Source organism: Garra rufa, chromosome 6, assembly GCF_049309525.1.
Source record: "Garra rufa chromosome 6, GarRuf1.0, whole genome shotgun sequence".
NCBI lineage: Eukaryota > Metazoa > Chordata > Actinopteri > Cypriniformes > Cyprinidae > Garra > Garra rufa.
Genome location: NC_133366.1, coordinates 31,999,339 through 32,018,357, shown reverse-complemented (window position 1 = coordinate 32,018,357; position 19,019 = coordinate 31,999,339). Strand labels below are relative to the sequence as shown.

Here is a 19,019-nt window from a genome sequence, read left to right as displayed (position 1 = left end):
TGATAAACTGAACTCTTGTCTCTAGTTGGAACGGAAAGAAAAACTTGATCAATTTTAAATCTCATAAAAATATTAAAGAATGTTGAATGCACTCATTAACAATTACACATTAGTGAAACTTGTTCAGTATTTGATGTTGCTAATTTTGATTTTTGGCATTCTAGGGTAAACAAGGAAACATAATCAGTCCGTGTTGTGGCAGCATCACCTACTGGTTGTCAAGCAAAATAAACACACTCCACACAGCACCATTAAACTGTTGATTTTATTGTAGTTGCACTATTTTATTTTTTTTTTCGTTCTCAGTACAAGCCTATTAATTCAGATGAGTCACTGAAAATTCATGCTGGAGTTGATAAAGTATGTAGTGCTTTCCGACTAAACACTCCCCCAGCACTTTCATAAATATCCAGTGTCTATTTTATATCTAGTGGTAAATGCTTTAACACTGATCCAAAAGTAACACATGGTACTATAGTTACATGACTATACACAAATAGGAAATAAAACACAAACATGACTGTACAGACCTCACTGAGGATAAACAACAATTGAAAAAATATTGGAATGTCCTGCCAATACAATATATGCTCACTTTATTATTTTTTTTAAATATAAAGGGGATCTAAGATTTGACAATAATAAATAATACATTAACTAAACACACTTAAATCTTTTAAGAACATAATCTTATTCTGTCTGTGGAAATTTTAGACCAAATTATACATCATTTACAGTCAGCAGTTCATTCTTGTCCTTAATCAGACATCAGGTGATGAGTGTAGTTGTGATGTTACAATACTTTCTCGTAATCTGGTTTAACATGATGAAGTGCAACAACAATGTGATCATATTCTCGAAGAGTTTAAACACTTGCTCTGTGGCACTTTCAAATTCAGAATGGGTCTGTCTGTTTTTCTAAACAATGGTGGAGTAGTTGGATAACCCGTTTATAAAGTCATTACTTTACAATTCTGTTTGTTGTGATAATTAGCATATCAATTACACACTTCACCATTACAAAAGGAAAAGAAAATATATGAAAAAATGTGATATGCACCGTTTCATAGGTTCAGATAACACACTCAAGCATATTTATAGTAACACGCACACGCACACAATTTCATGAAAGAATCTTGGGTAGCCTTTTAGTGACCAGTTTACCATCTACGGAATGTGATATGGAAGCTTGAAAATGCCCACAGGATTCATGGACCATATAGAATGTTACCGTATAGAATGACACACTGTAACAACAAATAAAAGATTCACTTTCCTTTCTCTTTTTTTTCTAAATATTAATCTATTTAAATAGTAAAATCTAACACCACTTAAAGGCTAAAATTTGTTTTAGGACATTAAACATGGGAACATTTCACACTATGAACAGGAAAGATGTGAAAGCATATTCGTTTTGCAATTATTGCAATTTCAAAGAAAAGAAAAATCCCTCAAATGTTTAATACTTCATATCACCCTGATAACTAATATCCTTCAAATCATTTTTCATAAATACATTATGCTAAGAATGTAATACCAAAATAAGTTATTACTTTATTGCAGATTTTTTTTTAAAAAGGGTTTGGATAAAGAGACCAATTCATGGCTTGTTGTTGCAAATGGAAACAGGCAAAAATGAAAAACAATGTCTGAACATACAGTAGGAATAGCAGCAGGCAATGCAGAGGTCAGATCAACCTCGAGAAAATAAAATCAATTAATACAAGTGGTGGCATTCCAAGTCAGGAATAATAGTTATGAAAGGGCACTCAAATGTTATCATTGCTTGTTTCCTATGCGCAAATACCACAGAGCTGTTTGTGCTGTTTGTTTTGGTTATTTTCTCTTCTTGCAGAAGATGTGGTTTGATTGGTCAGGTCATGATTGGGGTACATGCATAAGACTTAGTGGGGTAAAGCTACCAGGATATCTACATAGTTGACAGGGAAGAAGCCAGATTGCCCATTGACCATTCCTTCATACCAGTTGTCATCAATCTTGCTGGTTAAGGTGATGATGTCCCCTTCCTTGAAGCCTAGCTCACCCTCATTTTCAGGGTCGAAATCATAAAGTGCCCGACAGCAAGGCTGGTCCATTGGAGCTGAAACAGCGCGAAAAAAAGGATTCTTTACTGAACATAAAATGAAATCCTCCATTTCATAGATTTTATTATATTTATTGCCTTACCTGGTGACCTGGAGGGGCCACTGTGCCCAATATTCCCATTGTGGTTCTCGCTGAAATCAATGGAAGTGCGAGGTTTGGGGACATACTCTCTTCTTGGCTTATTAGAAGCCTCTCTTATTCTGACAAACAAAGAAACAAGCATACATTATAAAATCTAGGCCTGACAATCTTTTATCATTTCCAAAATAATAATAATAAACATTAAAAAGAAGACATTTTTACTCAAGAAATGTTCCACCTTTTGAGTAAGCCTAAATGCAAAGCATGTTTTCGTAGTCAGACCATCACCACTACAGGCAACTAACGTGCTTTACCAAACCACACTTATCGATTTACAACAGTTGGGGTCATTCACACAGGATGTTTTTGTGTTCAAATACAGATGGAGTGCAACAGAATAAAAATGAATGAAGTCTCTAGATATGCTGAACTATTTATAACTTCACACAGCGGCTGAAAATGTGACAATCTTGATGTGAGATGTGATGCAATATAGTGAGATGTACCGCAACACCCAAGTGCAGGTGGGATACAAAAATGCATCCTGTGCAAAGGCCCCCAGGCTACCTCAGGCAGACTGACAAACTCCAAATTAGACTGCTATGAAATAATGCTACTGAAATAAAACAAACACTTACAAAGCCACTTTTTTCTAATAACTATATACAGTGCTTGTCTGCCACAAAAATGTGACATTTTTAAATCATCTTCATTTGCAGGATTTTTTGACTGACCTATGTTCGATTAATTACAAATATTTTATCAAATATCATGTCATTAATTTTACTGAATGTTTCTAATTGACTGCAAGATCTAATAAAACACTTTAAAGTACAATTTAACATTATTATTAGGGTTACTGCTTTTTTTTATAATCATTTGCACTTTGTGGTATGGGAGTTGAAAGTACCAGAGTGTGCTACTGTACTGCTTTAGTTAACTGTAACAAGCCTTTCCAAAAAAACAAACAAACAAACAAACAAACAAACAAAAAAGAACTCAACAGTTCTCTACATTACACATTATTTAAAACTAAGAGCTTTGGCGTTTTTGTTTGGAAATAACTGCCATTAAAAATGGCTCATCAATTTACCAATTACAACTAGTCTTCAAGTGTGTAAACACTTACAGCTAATTTGTGCACTTAGAAATAATTTCTATATACAGTGTAAATATATTGAATAGGAATACATAATGTATAGTATATATGCTGTACAGAATTTGTACACATACACTATCAGTCAAAAGTTTTTTCCGCTCACCAAGCCTGCATTTATTTGATCCGAAGTACTATAGAAACAGTAACATTTTGAAACAGTTTTACTATGTAAAATAACTTTTTTCTATTTAAATATATTTTGAAACGTAATTTATTCCTGTGATTTCAAACCTGATTTTTTTTTTGGCATAATTACTTCAGTCATATGATCCTTCAGAAATCATTCTAATATTCTGATTTACTGCTCAAAAACATTTATGTGGAAAACAGCTGAGCAGAATATTCTCAGGTTTCTTTTATGAATAGAAAGTTCAGAAGAACAGAGTTTATTAATAAAAATCCTTTGTAACATTCTTTATCATCACTTTTTGATCAATCCTGATAAAAAAGTACTCATCTGTTAATAGTATTATTATTATTATTAATAAATTATTATAGTAATAACAATAATAATAATAATAATAATAATAATAAATGTTTCTTAAACAACAAATCAGCATATTAGAATGATTTCTGCAGTATCATGTGACACTGAAAACTGGAGTAATGATGCTGAAAATTAAGCTTTTATCACAGGAATAAATTACCTTTTAAAATATTCTCAAATAGAAAGCAGTTATTTTAAATAGTAGAAATATTTTTATTCTTGGATCAAATTAATTCAAACTGTTAACTGTTCAAAAACATTTGACTGGTAGTGTACATGTATGTGTGAATGCTTTGACAAAAAGCATCATGCTGTGCACTACACTGCACTCTGAACATGCAAAAGTCAAGACTGTAGTGTTTTACATTTGTCACATCAATGTGTAGTTGGCAGTTTGAGTATGGTGCAAAACACCAGTTTAATAAGTTTTGAAGTGTCTGTTTTTGCAAGAGACATGTTTGCTTGGTTTGAGTATAGAGTTTTGAGAAAAGGACTCATAATTTCAGAAATCATGTGCAATTGTCATAAACGAATGCAGTTTGCCAGAATGAAATGCTTTTCATGAAAACACTTGTAACTTGTTAAGATGCCTGTAATTGCAAAGTTTTTTGTGAGAAAGGGAAATCTACCACTGAAACATTTAGACAAGATTTATGATTGTTGATTTGTTCCAGAATACAGACCTGTCCTCTAACTTGCTGGACAGCTGCTGAAGGATCTCTGCAGACTGTCTGTGGTAGTTCACCTGAGCTTGGACCAGAGCCGAAAGCTGACTCACTTGTTCAATCTGCAGAAACAGTTAGAACATCAACTACTACACATGAAAGCAAATAATGCCTCACTGATTGCATATGAAGGTCAAGATTAACAAACAATGGCTACATTTACATGCACCCTTATAAAGCAATAAAGGCAGTACTGTGATGTACTGCAAGCTTATGTAAACACTGTGATTATGGATTACGTTCATATTTAGAGTAACCATAAATCACAGTAAAAGTGTTGATTTGTGAGTACTGCTGTTTCGATCTAACTATTCGCTCATGCATGAGTTCGAAAACATGCTGGAACAGAAGAAGCCACACTTCTTGGCATCATGCACGTTGATGTCTGGAAATGTGCCTGAAGTGTGTCCATTCCAATGTTTCCAACCATCAATAAAACACATGATGTCCATGTCGTGTAAGCTATGAGCATAACCTCCTGAGCTCCCCAGAAGTGTGGCATCTACAAAACGAGGGAGACTATGTACCCTAGAACTGCCGAACAGGTCCGTGTACACGGGAATGGCTTGAAGGCTGCCTATTTTAAAGCAAAAACATCACACCTCTTAGCAAATAATCTAAATAATGGCAGGTATCATGTCAACGGGACTAAAAATGTTTGCTCATATCATATAAACATCGTATTCCTTACTTTGATTACTGCTAGCAATCAGACTATTAACCATGTAGACATAGCCATTGTATAAGATAAACTCATCAATGAAAACATGAGAATGTTGCGATTTATTGTGGGTTATTGATTCAGAACATATAGAAATGTGTAGTGGGAAAGACTCATTGGACCCTGGGAGAGATAAAAGTAAAACGAAACTTTACGGAGGCATGAAATGGGTTGTGAACAAGGGCAAGCAAAGGGCAGGTCACAGATCTTACATCACTCTCCAGAAGGTTAAACATGCTTTGCTCGGCAACATCCTTTGATTCATCAAACTTCTCCAAGGCCTGTTTCATCTCATCTTCTGTGACTTTTCCTTGCCTTTTCTTCTTATAGTCAAAGTCCAACCGTCTCCCTTCCAACTTTTTCAGGTGATGCTGTCAAAACAGAAAAAAATGCAACGTTCAGTTACTGACCTCTAGTGACACATTTAGTTATGTCTGCATCAACAACTGTGACAAAGTATGACTTCTTCAAAGTATGACTTCTTCAAAGCCATTTCAAATATTGGGTCATTCCGTGTCAACCAGAAGTCCCTGGCTCAAATTTTTTTTCTTAAGAAAGTAAAACATTAATAGTTATGGAAGCCAAAATATTAAATGTCATGGATGAATATTAACTGAGTAATCCACTATTTTGTAGTGGGTGGTCAAAATGTAAATTTTCACCCAAGATTCAGAGGCAAATATCAAGGGGTAAAAATGACTTCAGGAAGATGGCAGCATCATAATGTTATTTTTACACATGTAGGGCCATAAAGTTACGATGCCAAAAAGACAGTTTGTTGAGATCCAATATCTAAAAGGACATTAAGATATCTTTACTACTTAAGTTACAGGCATGCAAACTTGAGTAAAAACTTGGAAAGTGCTGTTTTCCCATTTTTGAATGATCATTGGTACATAATGTAACAAAGATAGCTAAAGTCAACAGATTTTACTAATAGAACTTCTAATCTCTGTGTAAAAGTAAGATTATTATGCTGCCATCTTTATAATGTCATTTTTAACCCCCTGTAATTTGGCTCTAAATGTCAGGTGAAATATGCCATTTTGACCCCCTCTAAAAAAAATTGTGGATTAGTCAGTAAATATTCATCCATGACAGTTAATATTTTGGCTTTCATCACTATACATGTTTATCTTTCTTCAGAAATAATATTAGCAAAAATCAAAAATTGAGCCGAGGATGTTGTTTGGTTGACTTGACACAGAATGACCCTTTTACAAAATATTCTCACTGTAATGTAATAATAATCACAAGAATATTTCAAACTGTAGCCTTCAACAAATCTAAAACTAAAAATTATGAAATGAGTGAACCATTGGTAAATAAAGAGGTCATACATACATTTTTATTGTTAATATTCACTTAAAATATTGTTAATACAGTTAATAAAATCCAAATACAGTTATGACTGAAATTATGACCAGTTTTGTCTCCTTTCTCTGACCTTAGAATTAAATGAGCCATTTTTGCTGATGTGTGTGAAATGAGATTTAGCACCTTCATTCTCGAGCTGCTTTCAGTATATTTTTTTAACAGCCCCCTCTGTCATCTAACAACCTCTTTGTGTCAAGTTCATGAAACAATCCACGCTTAAATGTGCCACTGAAACTGTTAAGGCTGAAGTGAGATGATCAGTGACACTGTAACTGCTGGTAATTGCGATGTCTTGACTAAACAGCCACAATTAATGATATGCTATGAGAATAACTTAATTTGAATATGGCTCAGTGCTATTTCAGAGCTTTTAACTGTCAGGTTAGACTGGATTGTGGGAGGTTAGTGAATAAGAGATTTTTTTACACTGAAATACCACATGCAATGGAACAAAACTGTGAATTTTCCAATAAGAGGTCAAAAGACAAAAGATTTTTAGAAAATTGGAGGGGTAAACATTTTGTCTAACACGTTTTCTGTGGGGGGAGGTACAATGATTTCAATGCAATCATTTCTTATCTCACCTGGATTTCTTTTAAGTCTTTATCATGCATATTCTGCAACGGATCAATAAAGTTTTGCTTGACCTCCATGTCTAGAGCATCTTTAACTTCACCTAGCTCTCGCATGGCTTCTCCAACATCAGTCAGAGCCAGACCTGTAAAACACAAAACAATAGATCTCTCACTATAATATAGCCTTATTATTTAAGGGCAACTCAATGAGAATCCAATATAGTTTTTCAAATTATACATAAAATAATACAATATTAATATAAATAATTATCTGGTTATGGTAATTAGATTAGATTACTTGTTTTTATTTTGGATTTACATTTTCAGCAACCAACAATCACAAGCTATTTACATTTATTTTTATACAACTGCACTTATAAATATTTGACAGCTATTATCACAAATCTTTCCTGCTAATTGCCACACCATTTGACAACTGCATATGCTGCAAACAGATTGTCACTATGCACCAATCAGTGATTACATTATTTGCATATCCTGAAGCTTTGCGTGATGCGATATGAGTTTATGAACTGGATTTTGTAATTTAATCTGATCACTCTACTAATTAAATGTAATTAAATTGCGTGCAAGCAAGCAGCATGCACAAGACTAAATCACTATCATAAGACATAATCTGTCTACATGCTTGGAATGCAGACAGATTACTTTATTATAATGGGAGATTGGGAGCATGAATCTAGTTGTGTTGCTTTGTTTAAGCTGCTCTCTCCATGCACGCTAGAACTGATGTGGTCTCTCTTGCATCACAGACAGCTTCATTTATTATAAATGAGAGCATTCTGATTTATCATGCTGCATTGTCCATGTGGTACAGCCACAAAAACAGCAACTACATTGTCAAAACAGTCTGGATTGTGGTTGCGGGTCATTGATAACCTTGTCATGGGCCAGATTTTGCCTGCTGGCAGGATGTAAGCATCGCTGCCATTCAGTCATTTTAGACAACCACATTAAATTGAATTTATAGAAAGGACTCCCGTTCATCCACAGCTGTGTTTTTTTTTTGTTTAGGGATAGCTGCTACGAAAAAAAAGGATGAGTCTCTTGTTTGTCCTGAACATTTAAACTGCCCACTGTTCTTCAGAAAAATCCTTCAGGTCCCACAAATTATTTGATTTTCCAGTATTTTTGTGTATTTGAACCCTTTCCAACAATGACTGTATGATTCTGAGGACAACTAAGAGACTCATATGCAACATTTACAGAATGTTCAAAAGCTCACTGATGCTCAAGAAGGAAACATGATGCATTAAGAGATTTTTTAAATTTGAAGATCAGGGTAAACTTAACTTATTTTGTCTTCCGGGAGTCATGTAATATCTTCTGTGTAACACGTAAGTAGACTTTGAAGAAATATGATATTTAGGCAAAATAAGAAAAAATTACACAACTTCATTCTGTGCAAAAGTTTTCACTCCTTAATGCATGGTTTTCCCTACTGGAGCATTTGAACCTTCTGTAATTGTTGCATATGAGTCTCTCAGTTGTCCTCAGTGTGAAAAGATGGATCTTAAAATCATACACACTGCTGAAAAAAAAAACAGCTAATACAACCTAGGCTGGTCTTAGCTGATTTAAGGCTGGGAAAGTGGCCAAAATCCCTGTAAAACCCCTGGCCAGCTATGACCAGCTATAACCAGGCTGGTTGACCAGCTAAAACCAGCCAACCAACCTAGGCTGGTTTTAGCTGTTTTTTTTTTCAGCAGGGTAGTCATTGTTGAAAGGGTTTAAATACACAAAAATGCTGAAAAACCAAAGAATTTGTGGGACTTGAAGGATTTTTCTGAAGAACAGCAGACAGTTTAACTGTTCAGGACAAACAAGGGACTCATGAACAACTCTCTCTAAACAAAAAAAAAAAAAACACAGCTGTGGATCATTCAGATAACAACACAGTATTAAGAATCAAATGGATGTAAACTTTTGAACAGGGTAATTTTTATAAATTCAACTATTATTTTCTCTTGTGGACTATATGTAAACATCTTTTATGTAAAATATCTTATTCGGGTTAGTACTAAATAAACAATAACATGCATTCTGTATGATCCCACTTATTTTGGCAAAATAATCGACATTTTGCAGATTCTGAAAGGGGGTGTAAACTTTTGACCTCAAGCACACTGGCGACTACTACCTCTACAATATGATTAGGGGAATGCTTCATTATGCTTTTTTAAAAACCAGTTGTAAAAATCTATGAACACAGCAATTGCTCTTAGACCTGCATCAAAATAATCGATCCGAGATCACCTCAATGAGGTTGTCTCAGCCCGACTGAGAACAAACTCTTGAGTGGTTTGGTTGTAGTGAGACAGCAATCTAACACAGCTGACCAACAAGTGAAGCTGTATCATAATTTATAATGGGAAATGTGTTATGTAAAAAGCAGAAGGTCTGATTCTGTGAGCATGCACATTAATTATCACAGTTGAAACCAAAGTGCGCCTCTTTATCTTAATGTTGCCTAATTTCTCTACTTCCCTTGATTCCCACTCTAACTGATCAATTACAGCGGGAATGACAGATACATTTATATAAGTGTATGTGTAACGACAGCTACAGAAAAAGATACAAAAAGCCCACAGAGATAACTTGCCAATCCATCTTGATGGATGATGCTGAACAACATTAACAGATGTACTGTTGATGCCAGACCAGTTAGAGGGAAGTTTTAGTCAAATTTGACTTGCATAAACACATTTTGTTACACTTTTGGAAATGTTGCTTTGTGAAAGCGAACTTAACCAAGAATACTTGTAATAAAATATGTCCTTGTTTCAGAACTAAGCAAACTACAGGTCTAAAAACAGCCTTATTGCATGATTTATCGCTGTTTGTGGATTGTGTTAAACTGTGATGAGATGACTTAAAGGGGTTATGAACTGCCTTTGTTTTTTATTCTGTACGGGTCTCTGAGGTCCACTTATGTTATCAAGATTTTTACATCAAAAAACATCCTAACTTAGAAGTAATAAGCTATTTCCTGTCCTCTTTTGAACCTCCTCATCACAATGTTGTTTGAATAGGTGTAGTGGATTGTAAACTCAGAAGTAAATGACCACTGATATAATTGGCTACCAGTAGTGTATGTATGACAGCCTATATCCTTCATAGATGGACGCTGCCGTGATTTAGGTTAAAAATGCATAAATACTTAATACATATCAAATGACCTGTAATAACAGACAACGCAATAGTGACCACCAGTGTTGGGGGTAACTCATTAAAAGTAAAACGAGTTCCGTAATAAGATTATTTTTACCAAGTAACTAATGAAGTAACGGATTACTTTTTAATTGATGAAAATAGTTACTTTTTTGAATAAGTCAAAACGACAGACCCCCCCCCCCATGTTGAGAGAAATCGGGAGTAAGATTTCAAGATTTCTAGACTTTTGTTCTAGAATAAATGTAAACATGCATTTATTCATCTTACTCACAAAAAAACTCAGTATTTCATAAAATTAATAAAAACAGTGAAATTCAACTCAGAATATGATGCAAACCTGCAATAATTAAATATCTTAAATAATACAAACATCCTTTACATTTTTAATCCCATTTTATTAACCACTGTCTTTGCTGCTGACCTTTGATGATCCAATTCATCCATACTATAAGCAAAAATTACTCAAGATAATCTAATATTTGTTTTCCTTTTTTTTTGCTGAAGAGTTGACATTTTTTTTCTTCTGCATTCAAGACATAAATTTACTTGCCTGAGGCTTTTGGGGTGAAAAGGCTTTTACATTTGCCAAAAACATAACTTTTTATATTAAAAACAAACAAGCAAGCCCTGCCCAGATTTAAAAAGTAATGCAAAAGTAACTTAACACATTACTTTCTATAAAAAGTAACTAAGTAATGCAAATTGTTATTTTTTTTAGGGAGTAACTCAATATTGTAATGCATTACTTTTAAAAGTAACTTTCCCCAACACTGGTGACCACATCATAACAGTTACTCACACTCCAATTTAATATAGTCAGCACAGCATCCAGTATCCAATATAGTCAACAAAGCATCGTCTTTTAGTTTCAAACTTTCTGAAAATCCTGTGATGAATTGTGCCTTGTTTGTGAACAAAACTGCGGTAAAATGAAGTGAAAGAAGGACCAAATTCTTAATGACGTGGTTAAAGTTAATATTTACTCTTTCTGAATGTTGGGATCAGAAAGAACGTACAGCAAAGTCTGTTTCACAACTTGGCACTGTACAGAATCTTGTTGTCTTTGGGGCCTATCGTTTCTGTTTATACCTGTGTTTGCCTCTCGTTATTTACACTAAATGCACAAATCAGTGGGCGGGGCTAAACAGACAGCGATGTAGAAGCAGGCGTTAATCTTCTGCTGAGGCAGTGTTTAACCACAATATTACATAATACAGTCATAATTCCACAACCTGTCATTTTGGCAGTTTGGCTTCAATATAAGCCGTTTTTAGACTAATAGGAAAGTTGAAACATTCTGAAACTTACAGGATGTTTCAATACAATGACCTTTTATAAGTGACCATGGAAAACAAAACCAGGGTCAATTTTTTGAAAGTGAGATTTATAGATCATTTAAAAAAACTGATGATGACCATTGATGTATGGTTTGTTAGAATATGACAATATTTGGCTGAGATACAACTATTTGAAAACCTGGAATCTGAAAAAAAAATTCTAAATATTGAGAAAATCACCAAGTTGTCCAAATGAAATTCTTAGTAATGCACATTACTAATAAAACATTACGTTTTGATATATTTGCGGTAAGAAATTTACAAAATATCTTCTTGGAACATGATCTTTACTTAATATCCTAATGATTTTTGGCATAAAAGAAAAATCAATAATTTTGACCCATACATTGTATTTTTGGCAATGCTACAAATATACCCATGCTACTGGTTTTGTGGTTCAGGGTCACATATGTCAAAAGATCACAGGAATTTTGGTTTCACAGTTCATGACCCCTTTAAACATTTAAATGTTAACACAATATTTTCCTCATTAGTAATGAATTCAGGTAGTTGATGGATTTTTGCACGCCAACATAAAGATGAGGCATAGTTTATCGTTTAATCTAGTTTTCAAACTTAGTAACTATTGTGTCAAAAGAGCTTGTTGATAACTTGCAGATTAAACTCATTATTTTGGAACAAGCATATTTATACTGCAATATGTGTGAAGGAGTTGCCCACAAGGCCAACAGCTCTGACTTTGTGTATGTTTATAACAAAGCAAACATTACCAAAGCAGGATTCTTCCCCGAGTTCTCTGCCAAACTTTTGCATGGACTCTCCCAGGATGACTTCAGTCTGTGTGTATCCAGGACCTTTATCTCCACCACGAATTTTAGACATGGAGCTCATCATACTCATTTTGGCACGAGTTGCTAAAAATAAAAAAAAGATGTACATTACAGATTTTTATTTTTTAACTAGAGATACACTATAAAAAATTAAATTATTATTCAAATTTACCTGGATTGGGCTGCAGGTACTCCGTTGTCTTGGTCATAATGTCCATTACCGCCCTTGTGGTGACATCAACTCTCTATGTTACAGTGAAGATGAAGGTAAAAGAATGGCAAAGAATGATGTTAGTAACTTGTTTATTTTTTAATGTCATGTCAGTAGCAAAGCTATCTTTATGAGAAAAACAGAATAAATAAAGTCATAGAATTAATAAGAAGCTATTTAAGAAAAAAAATCTAAAATACATTTAGATAATAGGAATGAACCTTAAGAAAGAATTAAACATTGCACATTTAGCAGAAGCTGTGACTGACATTACACATCCACCTTCATGAAAGAGACCTATGTCTAGGGGTGGGAATCTTCAGGCACTTCACGATCCGATCCGATTCCGATTCTGGGAGTCACGATCCGATTCCAAAACGATTCTTGATCTAAATTTTTTCCCCAATTAATTCTTCTGCTGTGCAAATACAACTTTACAATTTAAAAAAACATGTAAAATTGCAGTTTCTATGCTTTTTGTTTAAAAGTAGGTGTCAATCTGTTTTCATTATCAACTAAATATCACAATGCTCACATTCTCAGTTTTCAATAGTACTGCACATGGCTACATTTTCATATACGTTTTATATCAAATTTATTTTGTGCCAATTTTACTTTATTTTTATTAAAATTATATAAGCAAGGTACTTTTTAAAATAATTACTTATTTAAAATAAGTGTTCTTTAGGTATCCGAAAGTTTACAGACAATAGTTTTTCTTTTTTCCTCAGCATTACTGCCGTTTTATTATTACTGACATCATAGACAGGCAGCTTTACCAGGCTGCATTCAAACTAATGCACAACAGTGGCTAGTGGTGACTTTTTTTTTTTTTTTTACCAGGTATGCTGAGTGCTAAAACCACCAGTAATACCAAAAATAATAATATCTTTAGATTATTTAGAAACCAATAAAATCAGAGACGAAATCATATTTTAATATTTCCTCTTTTTCCTGTTTATTATATAAAAAAAAATTATATACATTTTATATAGGCTATTTGTCTTTTTTTGGGGGGGGGGGGATTATGAAAATATACAGCTAGGATGTCGAGTAAGTTGTGCATCAAACACAATATGATTTTTGGCAATCAGGCTGAGAATTCTGAGGAGTCGAGAAAGATGCGGAGAATCTGTTTGCCCGGAAGATTAAATCTCAAATAAGGGATCAACTTATAAGCATGTTTATATTATTTAACACGTGAACGCATTCTCTCTGACAGCCTGGATAGCGGAGCATTAGCAGTTTATATGGACGGAATGCCATACACAGATCTATTTCGATATATCAGATGTTTTGTCCTGCTCTCAAAACATATATGTATGTACAGTTTAGTTTAAAACTATTGAAAATGCAAGTGCATTTAACCGCATCCGCAATCGAGCTTTAGGACGAACAAACCCAAAGCGCACGTGAGTCTGTCAGTGCACGAGTTTCGTGCATCTAATCTACCCCTACCTATGTCAAGTTATTTCTTCTCAAATCTCCATAATCTCTCATAATTAAGTGCTCTAGAAAGAGCAATACATTAACTGCACTAATTATATTTATATATCTTTTGTTGCCTACAGACCCCAGTAGTTTCTCATTCCTCCATTTTGTCATCCATCTGTCCATTCCACAGTTTTAACTTTTATAAGAGACACTCTAAAATACACAGTTATAATCACACTCAATTTATTCTGACTTAATTAGGTTGCGCTAAAGTAGGATTTTATGTCTACAGATGACCTAATTAAAGCTTCCAAAATTAGAAACTTCTAATAAACAACCAAATGCTCATTGCTATGCTTCCTGAATGAGAATCAAATCTCTCTTGCTGCAGGAAACTTACCTTTTCCATTTCCACAAAGTCTTCATCTAGCTTAGTTCCCTCTGCCCCTCCGACCTTCTCACTAACTTTCTGCAAAATAAGACAAGACAATTTTCGTTTTTTTTTTTTTTTTATTAATTCAGAATTTTGTCTGAATATAACTTTTTTTGTAAAATCTGTTTTCGGAGTTCTGAAGTCTTTCAATCATAAAGGTCATTGTAGAATATCCAGTATAATTTATTTATAAGAAACAGCTTTCATTATTTGGAGTCTGGTGTCATATGTCAGTTGTCTAACTAGTAAAGAAACCTTGGCATAAACATCAGAATTCAGACACACAAATCACAATTCCAAAAACTTGTAATTGCTTTACTTGTACGTAAACACACAGTTGAAACCATTAGTTTAAGGTGATTGAAAAAGAAACATGTTCAAAAGTAGATTCCTGCATAAATGAAATGGTCAATACATAATATAAGCAATGGCACATGTGATACGTAGCTCAAAAGTTATGTTTTGTAACAACACATATTTACATTTACATTTATTTATTTAGCCGACGCTTTTATCCAAAGCGACTTACAATTGGGAATACAGCAAGTGATTCATCCTAAGGAGGCAGAAGGAAGTGCTCAAAAATACCATATATCAGGCGTTGTTAGAAGAGTGTAGGCTAGAAAGGGAAGATCGGGAAAGAGAGGAGAACAAAGTCACATAGTGTCGAAAAAGATGGGTTTTCAGCAGTTGCTTGAAAGCCGTTAAGGAGTCTGCATTCCGAATAGGGGTGGGAAGATCTTTCCACCAGGCAGGAACGTTGAACGAGAATGTTCTGGAAAGTGATTTCATGCCTCTCTGTGGTGGTACAATGAGGCGTCTTTCACTAGAGGATCTCAGACTTCTGGAGGGAGTGTAGATTCGAAGTGGTGAATGGAGGTAAGGAGGTGGCTGTCCTATATGCCAGCATCAGTGTCTTGAATTTGATGCGAGCTGCAATCGGTAGCCAGTGCAGGGATATGAAGAGAGGTGTGACATGGGCTTTTTTGGGCTCAATGAAGACCAGCCGTGCTGCTGCATTCTGAATCATTTGTAGAGGTCTGATTGTACATGCTGGAAGACCGGCTAAAAGAGCATTGCAGTAGTCCAGCCTGGAAATGACCAGGGCCTGGACGAGGAGTTGTGCAGCATGCTCTGTTAGGAAGGGCCTGATCTTTCTGATGTTGTGCAATGCAAACCTGCAAGATTGAGCAGTTTTAGCTATGTGATCTTTAAAGGTCAATTGGTCGTCAAAGTCGATGGGGTAATTGTTGATGAACCTAACTGGATGGAGAAGTCATGTTGTAAAGTTGGAGTGGCAGGAAAGATAAGTAGTTCAGTCTTTGACATATTGAGCTGTAGATGGTGTTCCTTCATCCATGCAGAGATATCCACCAGGCAGCCTGAGATACGCGCAGTTATCAATGGATCATCTGGTTTGAATGAAAGATAGAGCTGAGTGTCATCAGCATAGCAATGGTAGGAGAAGCCATGTGCCTGTATGATAGGGCCCAGAGATGTAGTGTATATGGAGAAGAGGAAGGGTCCAAGAACTGATCCCTGAGGAACCCCAGTGACCAGTTGATGAGTTTTGGATACCTCCCCTCCCCAGGCCACTCTGAAAGACCTACCAGAGAGGTAGGATTTGAACCAGCGAAGTGAAGTCCCTGGGTCCGATGGCCAGCGATGAGAGGGTGGACAGGAGGATCTGATGATTCAACGTGTCAAAAGAGTGTGTGGTCAATTGTAGTTCTTGTATGTGTGGAGCTGAGAACCTATTACTGATAGATGTAGTTTTGTCTGTGAAGAATGTGGCGAAATCATCAGCTTTTATAGAAGTGGTGGGAGGTGGTGGAGGGGGACAAAGCAGTGAATTAAAAGTTTTGAAAAGGTTGCGTGCGTCCGGAGCATTGTTGATCTTGTTGTGGAAGTATCAAGATTTGGCAGTACGTACTTGGTTAGAGAAAGACGAAAGCAGAGACCGATACATACTCAAGTCAGATGGATCCTTAGATTTGTGCCATTTTCTCTCGGTTGCCCAAAGTTTGGACCGATGCTCACAAAGAATATCGGATAACCAAGGGTTCGAAGGAGCAGCCCGTGATGGCCTGGAGGAGAGAGGGCATATATCATCTAGACAAGAGGTTAGAGTGGAGCATAAGGTGCCGGTTGCTGCATTAGTGTCCAGGGATGAGAAGTTGGTTGGAGAGGGAAAAGAGGAGGACACTAAGGAAGAAAGGTGGGAGGGTGAGAGAGAGCGTAGGTTTCATCTAAAAGTAACAGGTAGAGGTCTTGGGGGTGTACAAGTAGCAAGATGTAGGTTAAGTGTAATGAAGAAGTTGTCAGAGATGTGTAGGGGTTTGACCGCAACGTTGTCTGAAATACAATTTCGTGTGTAAATGAGATCAAGTTGGTTGCCAGATTTATGGGTGTATGAAGTGATGATGTGTTTTAGATCAAATGAAGCTAGGAGTGAATGGAAGTCTGCAGCATAGGGTTTGTCAAAGTGAATGTTAAAGTCCCCAAAGACTAGAAGTGGGCTGTCATCCTCTGGAAAAGAGGACAGCAACCCATCCAGCTCTTCTAAGAAGCCAAGTTGACTAGGAGGGCGGTAAATTACCACAACATGGAGTTTGATAGGAGATGTTACAGTGATTATATGAGATTCAAATGAATTATAATTGCATAGAGGAGAATGGGTTGAGTATTTCCAGTTATTAGAAATGAGCAAGCCCGTACCCCCACCCCTTCCAGTCTGACGAGGGGTGTGAGAGAAGGAGAAGTTATTAGATAGAGCAGCTGGGGTTGCAGAGTCTTCAGGACGAATCCAGGTCTCAGTCAACCCTAGGATGCTCCGGCAAGATTGTAAAGAAAAGGCTAAAATAAGTCAGCTTTGTTGACAGCTGACTGACAGTTCCAGAGCCCAACCGTGAAAGAGAAAGGTTCAGTGGAAGAGGTGACCATAGGACGCAGGTTAGAAAGATTGTGTCAACATGTGCGTGTGATGTTAGAGCGATGTGTAGAGACTACCGGAATGAGTTGGAAACACATGATAGAGGAGGACAGAAAGAAGAGTGCAATAAAGTAAAGGAATACTTAAGTGCGTTGCTGGTTTCGTTGCTTGGCTAAGTTGCGCAGGACAAGTCGCAGTCTTTACTCTCGTTGGTCTTCACTCGAGGAGGCTGAACACTTCTGCTGACGCTTCAGCGCAATTAATCACACCAACAATCAATACTTCATTGACAACAGCTGGGTACACCTCCTTGGCTGAGTGAGTCGACAAACGGATCGTAGGCAAATGGGTCAAACCAAAACTAAGCACACTTCTCACTTTTAAGCGCGCTCAGGAAGGGAACGATATGACTGACAAAAGCTTCCCTTGGCCGTCAGCTCAGAATTTAAATTTGAATAAGTGCAATCAAAACTACAATTTAAAATGAAAACAACGGCAAGACAAATATACCAAGGGAACAACTGCTTTCCAGCAGTGGCTAAATGTAAATAGAAACGAATAACCAAATAAATAGAAACATAGAAAAACACGGACGTGTTTATCTAGCTCCAACTAAATGCAAACAGAAACGAATAACCAAATAAATAGAAAAATAGAGAAACAAGGAAGTGTTGATCTAGCCCCAAGTAAATGCAAACAGAAACGAATAACCAAATAAATAGAAAAAACAAGGACGTGTTGATCTTGCACCATCTAAACGTAACAATCGCTATAAAAATACAGTATTTTAAGTACTCACTTACGCGCTGTCGTTCTGTCCGCGCTTGAGGACTGAAAATCACTTATCCCCTATTTAAATAGTAACAGTTATTTAAATAGTAACTGAATTTGAAACTCTAACATTTCAAAAGACAGACATGAGCCCAAGTCCAAGTCTCAAATCTTTTTTTGGTAATAGGACAATTCATTTTACATATATGAATACGCAATTATTTTAAGCAATGCTAAAAGCATATGAAGATTTAATAAATTAAATCTAAATTGGCACAGAAGGGACTGATATTTATATCTGATCTTTACATTCACTCAACAGGACAACATTTTTACTTGTAAACCTAAAGAAATTGTGTTCACTAGTCTTTAATTTGGAGTCAATATTCAAGTCCACTGGGTCTAGGTCAAATCCAAAGTTAAAGGGATAGTTCATCCAAAAATTAAGATGTTATGTCTATCTGCTTACCCCCAGGGAATCCAAGATGTAGGTGACTTTGTTTCTTCAGTAGAACACAAACGAAGATTTTTAACTCAAACTGTTGCAGTCTGTGAGTCATATAATGGAAGTCAATGGTTACCAAATCTTTAAGAGTGGAAAAAAAAAATGCATTGAGGTCTTAAGACACATATTGTTCGGTCTGTGCAAGAGATCAACGTGCTCTGGCAATGTAGTTGGTGAAA

The 19,019-nt window shown here is 35.7% G+C and overlaps 1 protein-coding gene across 1 annotated transcript in view; it reads right to left on the bottom strand.

Annotated features, from left to right (window-relative positions):
• Positions 1-251: 251 nt before the first annotated feature.
• sh3gl2a (SH3 domain containing GRB2 like 2a, endophilin A1) overlaps positions 252-19,019 on the bottom strand; it is a 34,222-nt gene continuing 15,454 nt past the window's right edge. Inside the window, exons 2-9 of the mRNA XM_073842371.1 lie at positions 14,600-14,668; positions 12,727-12,799; positions 12,495-12,638; positions 7,241-7,374; positions 5,492-5,650; positions 4,517-4,620; positions 2,188-2,306; positions 252-2,101 (exon numbers count right to left, since the gene is read on the bottom strand). Of these exons, the coding sequence (XP_073698472.1) occupies positions 1,905-2,101; positions 2,188-2,306; positions 4,517-4,620; positions 5,492-5,650; positions 7,241-7,374; positions 12,495-12,638; positions 12,727-12,799; positions 14,600-14,668 (999 nt within the window). The 3' untranslated portion in view covers positions 252-1,904. The remainder of the gene's footprint in view (positions 2,102-2,187; positions 2,307-4,516; positions 4,621-5,491; positions 5,651-7,240; positions 7,375-12,494; positions 12,639-12,726; positions 12,800-14,599; positions 14,669-19,019) is intronic.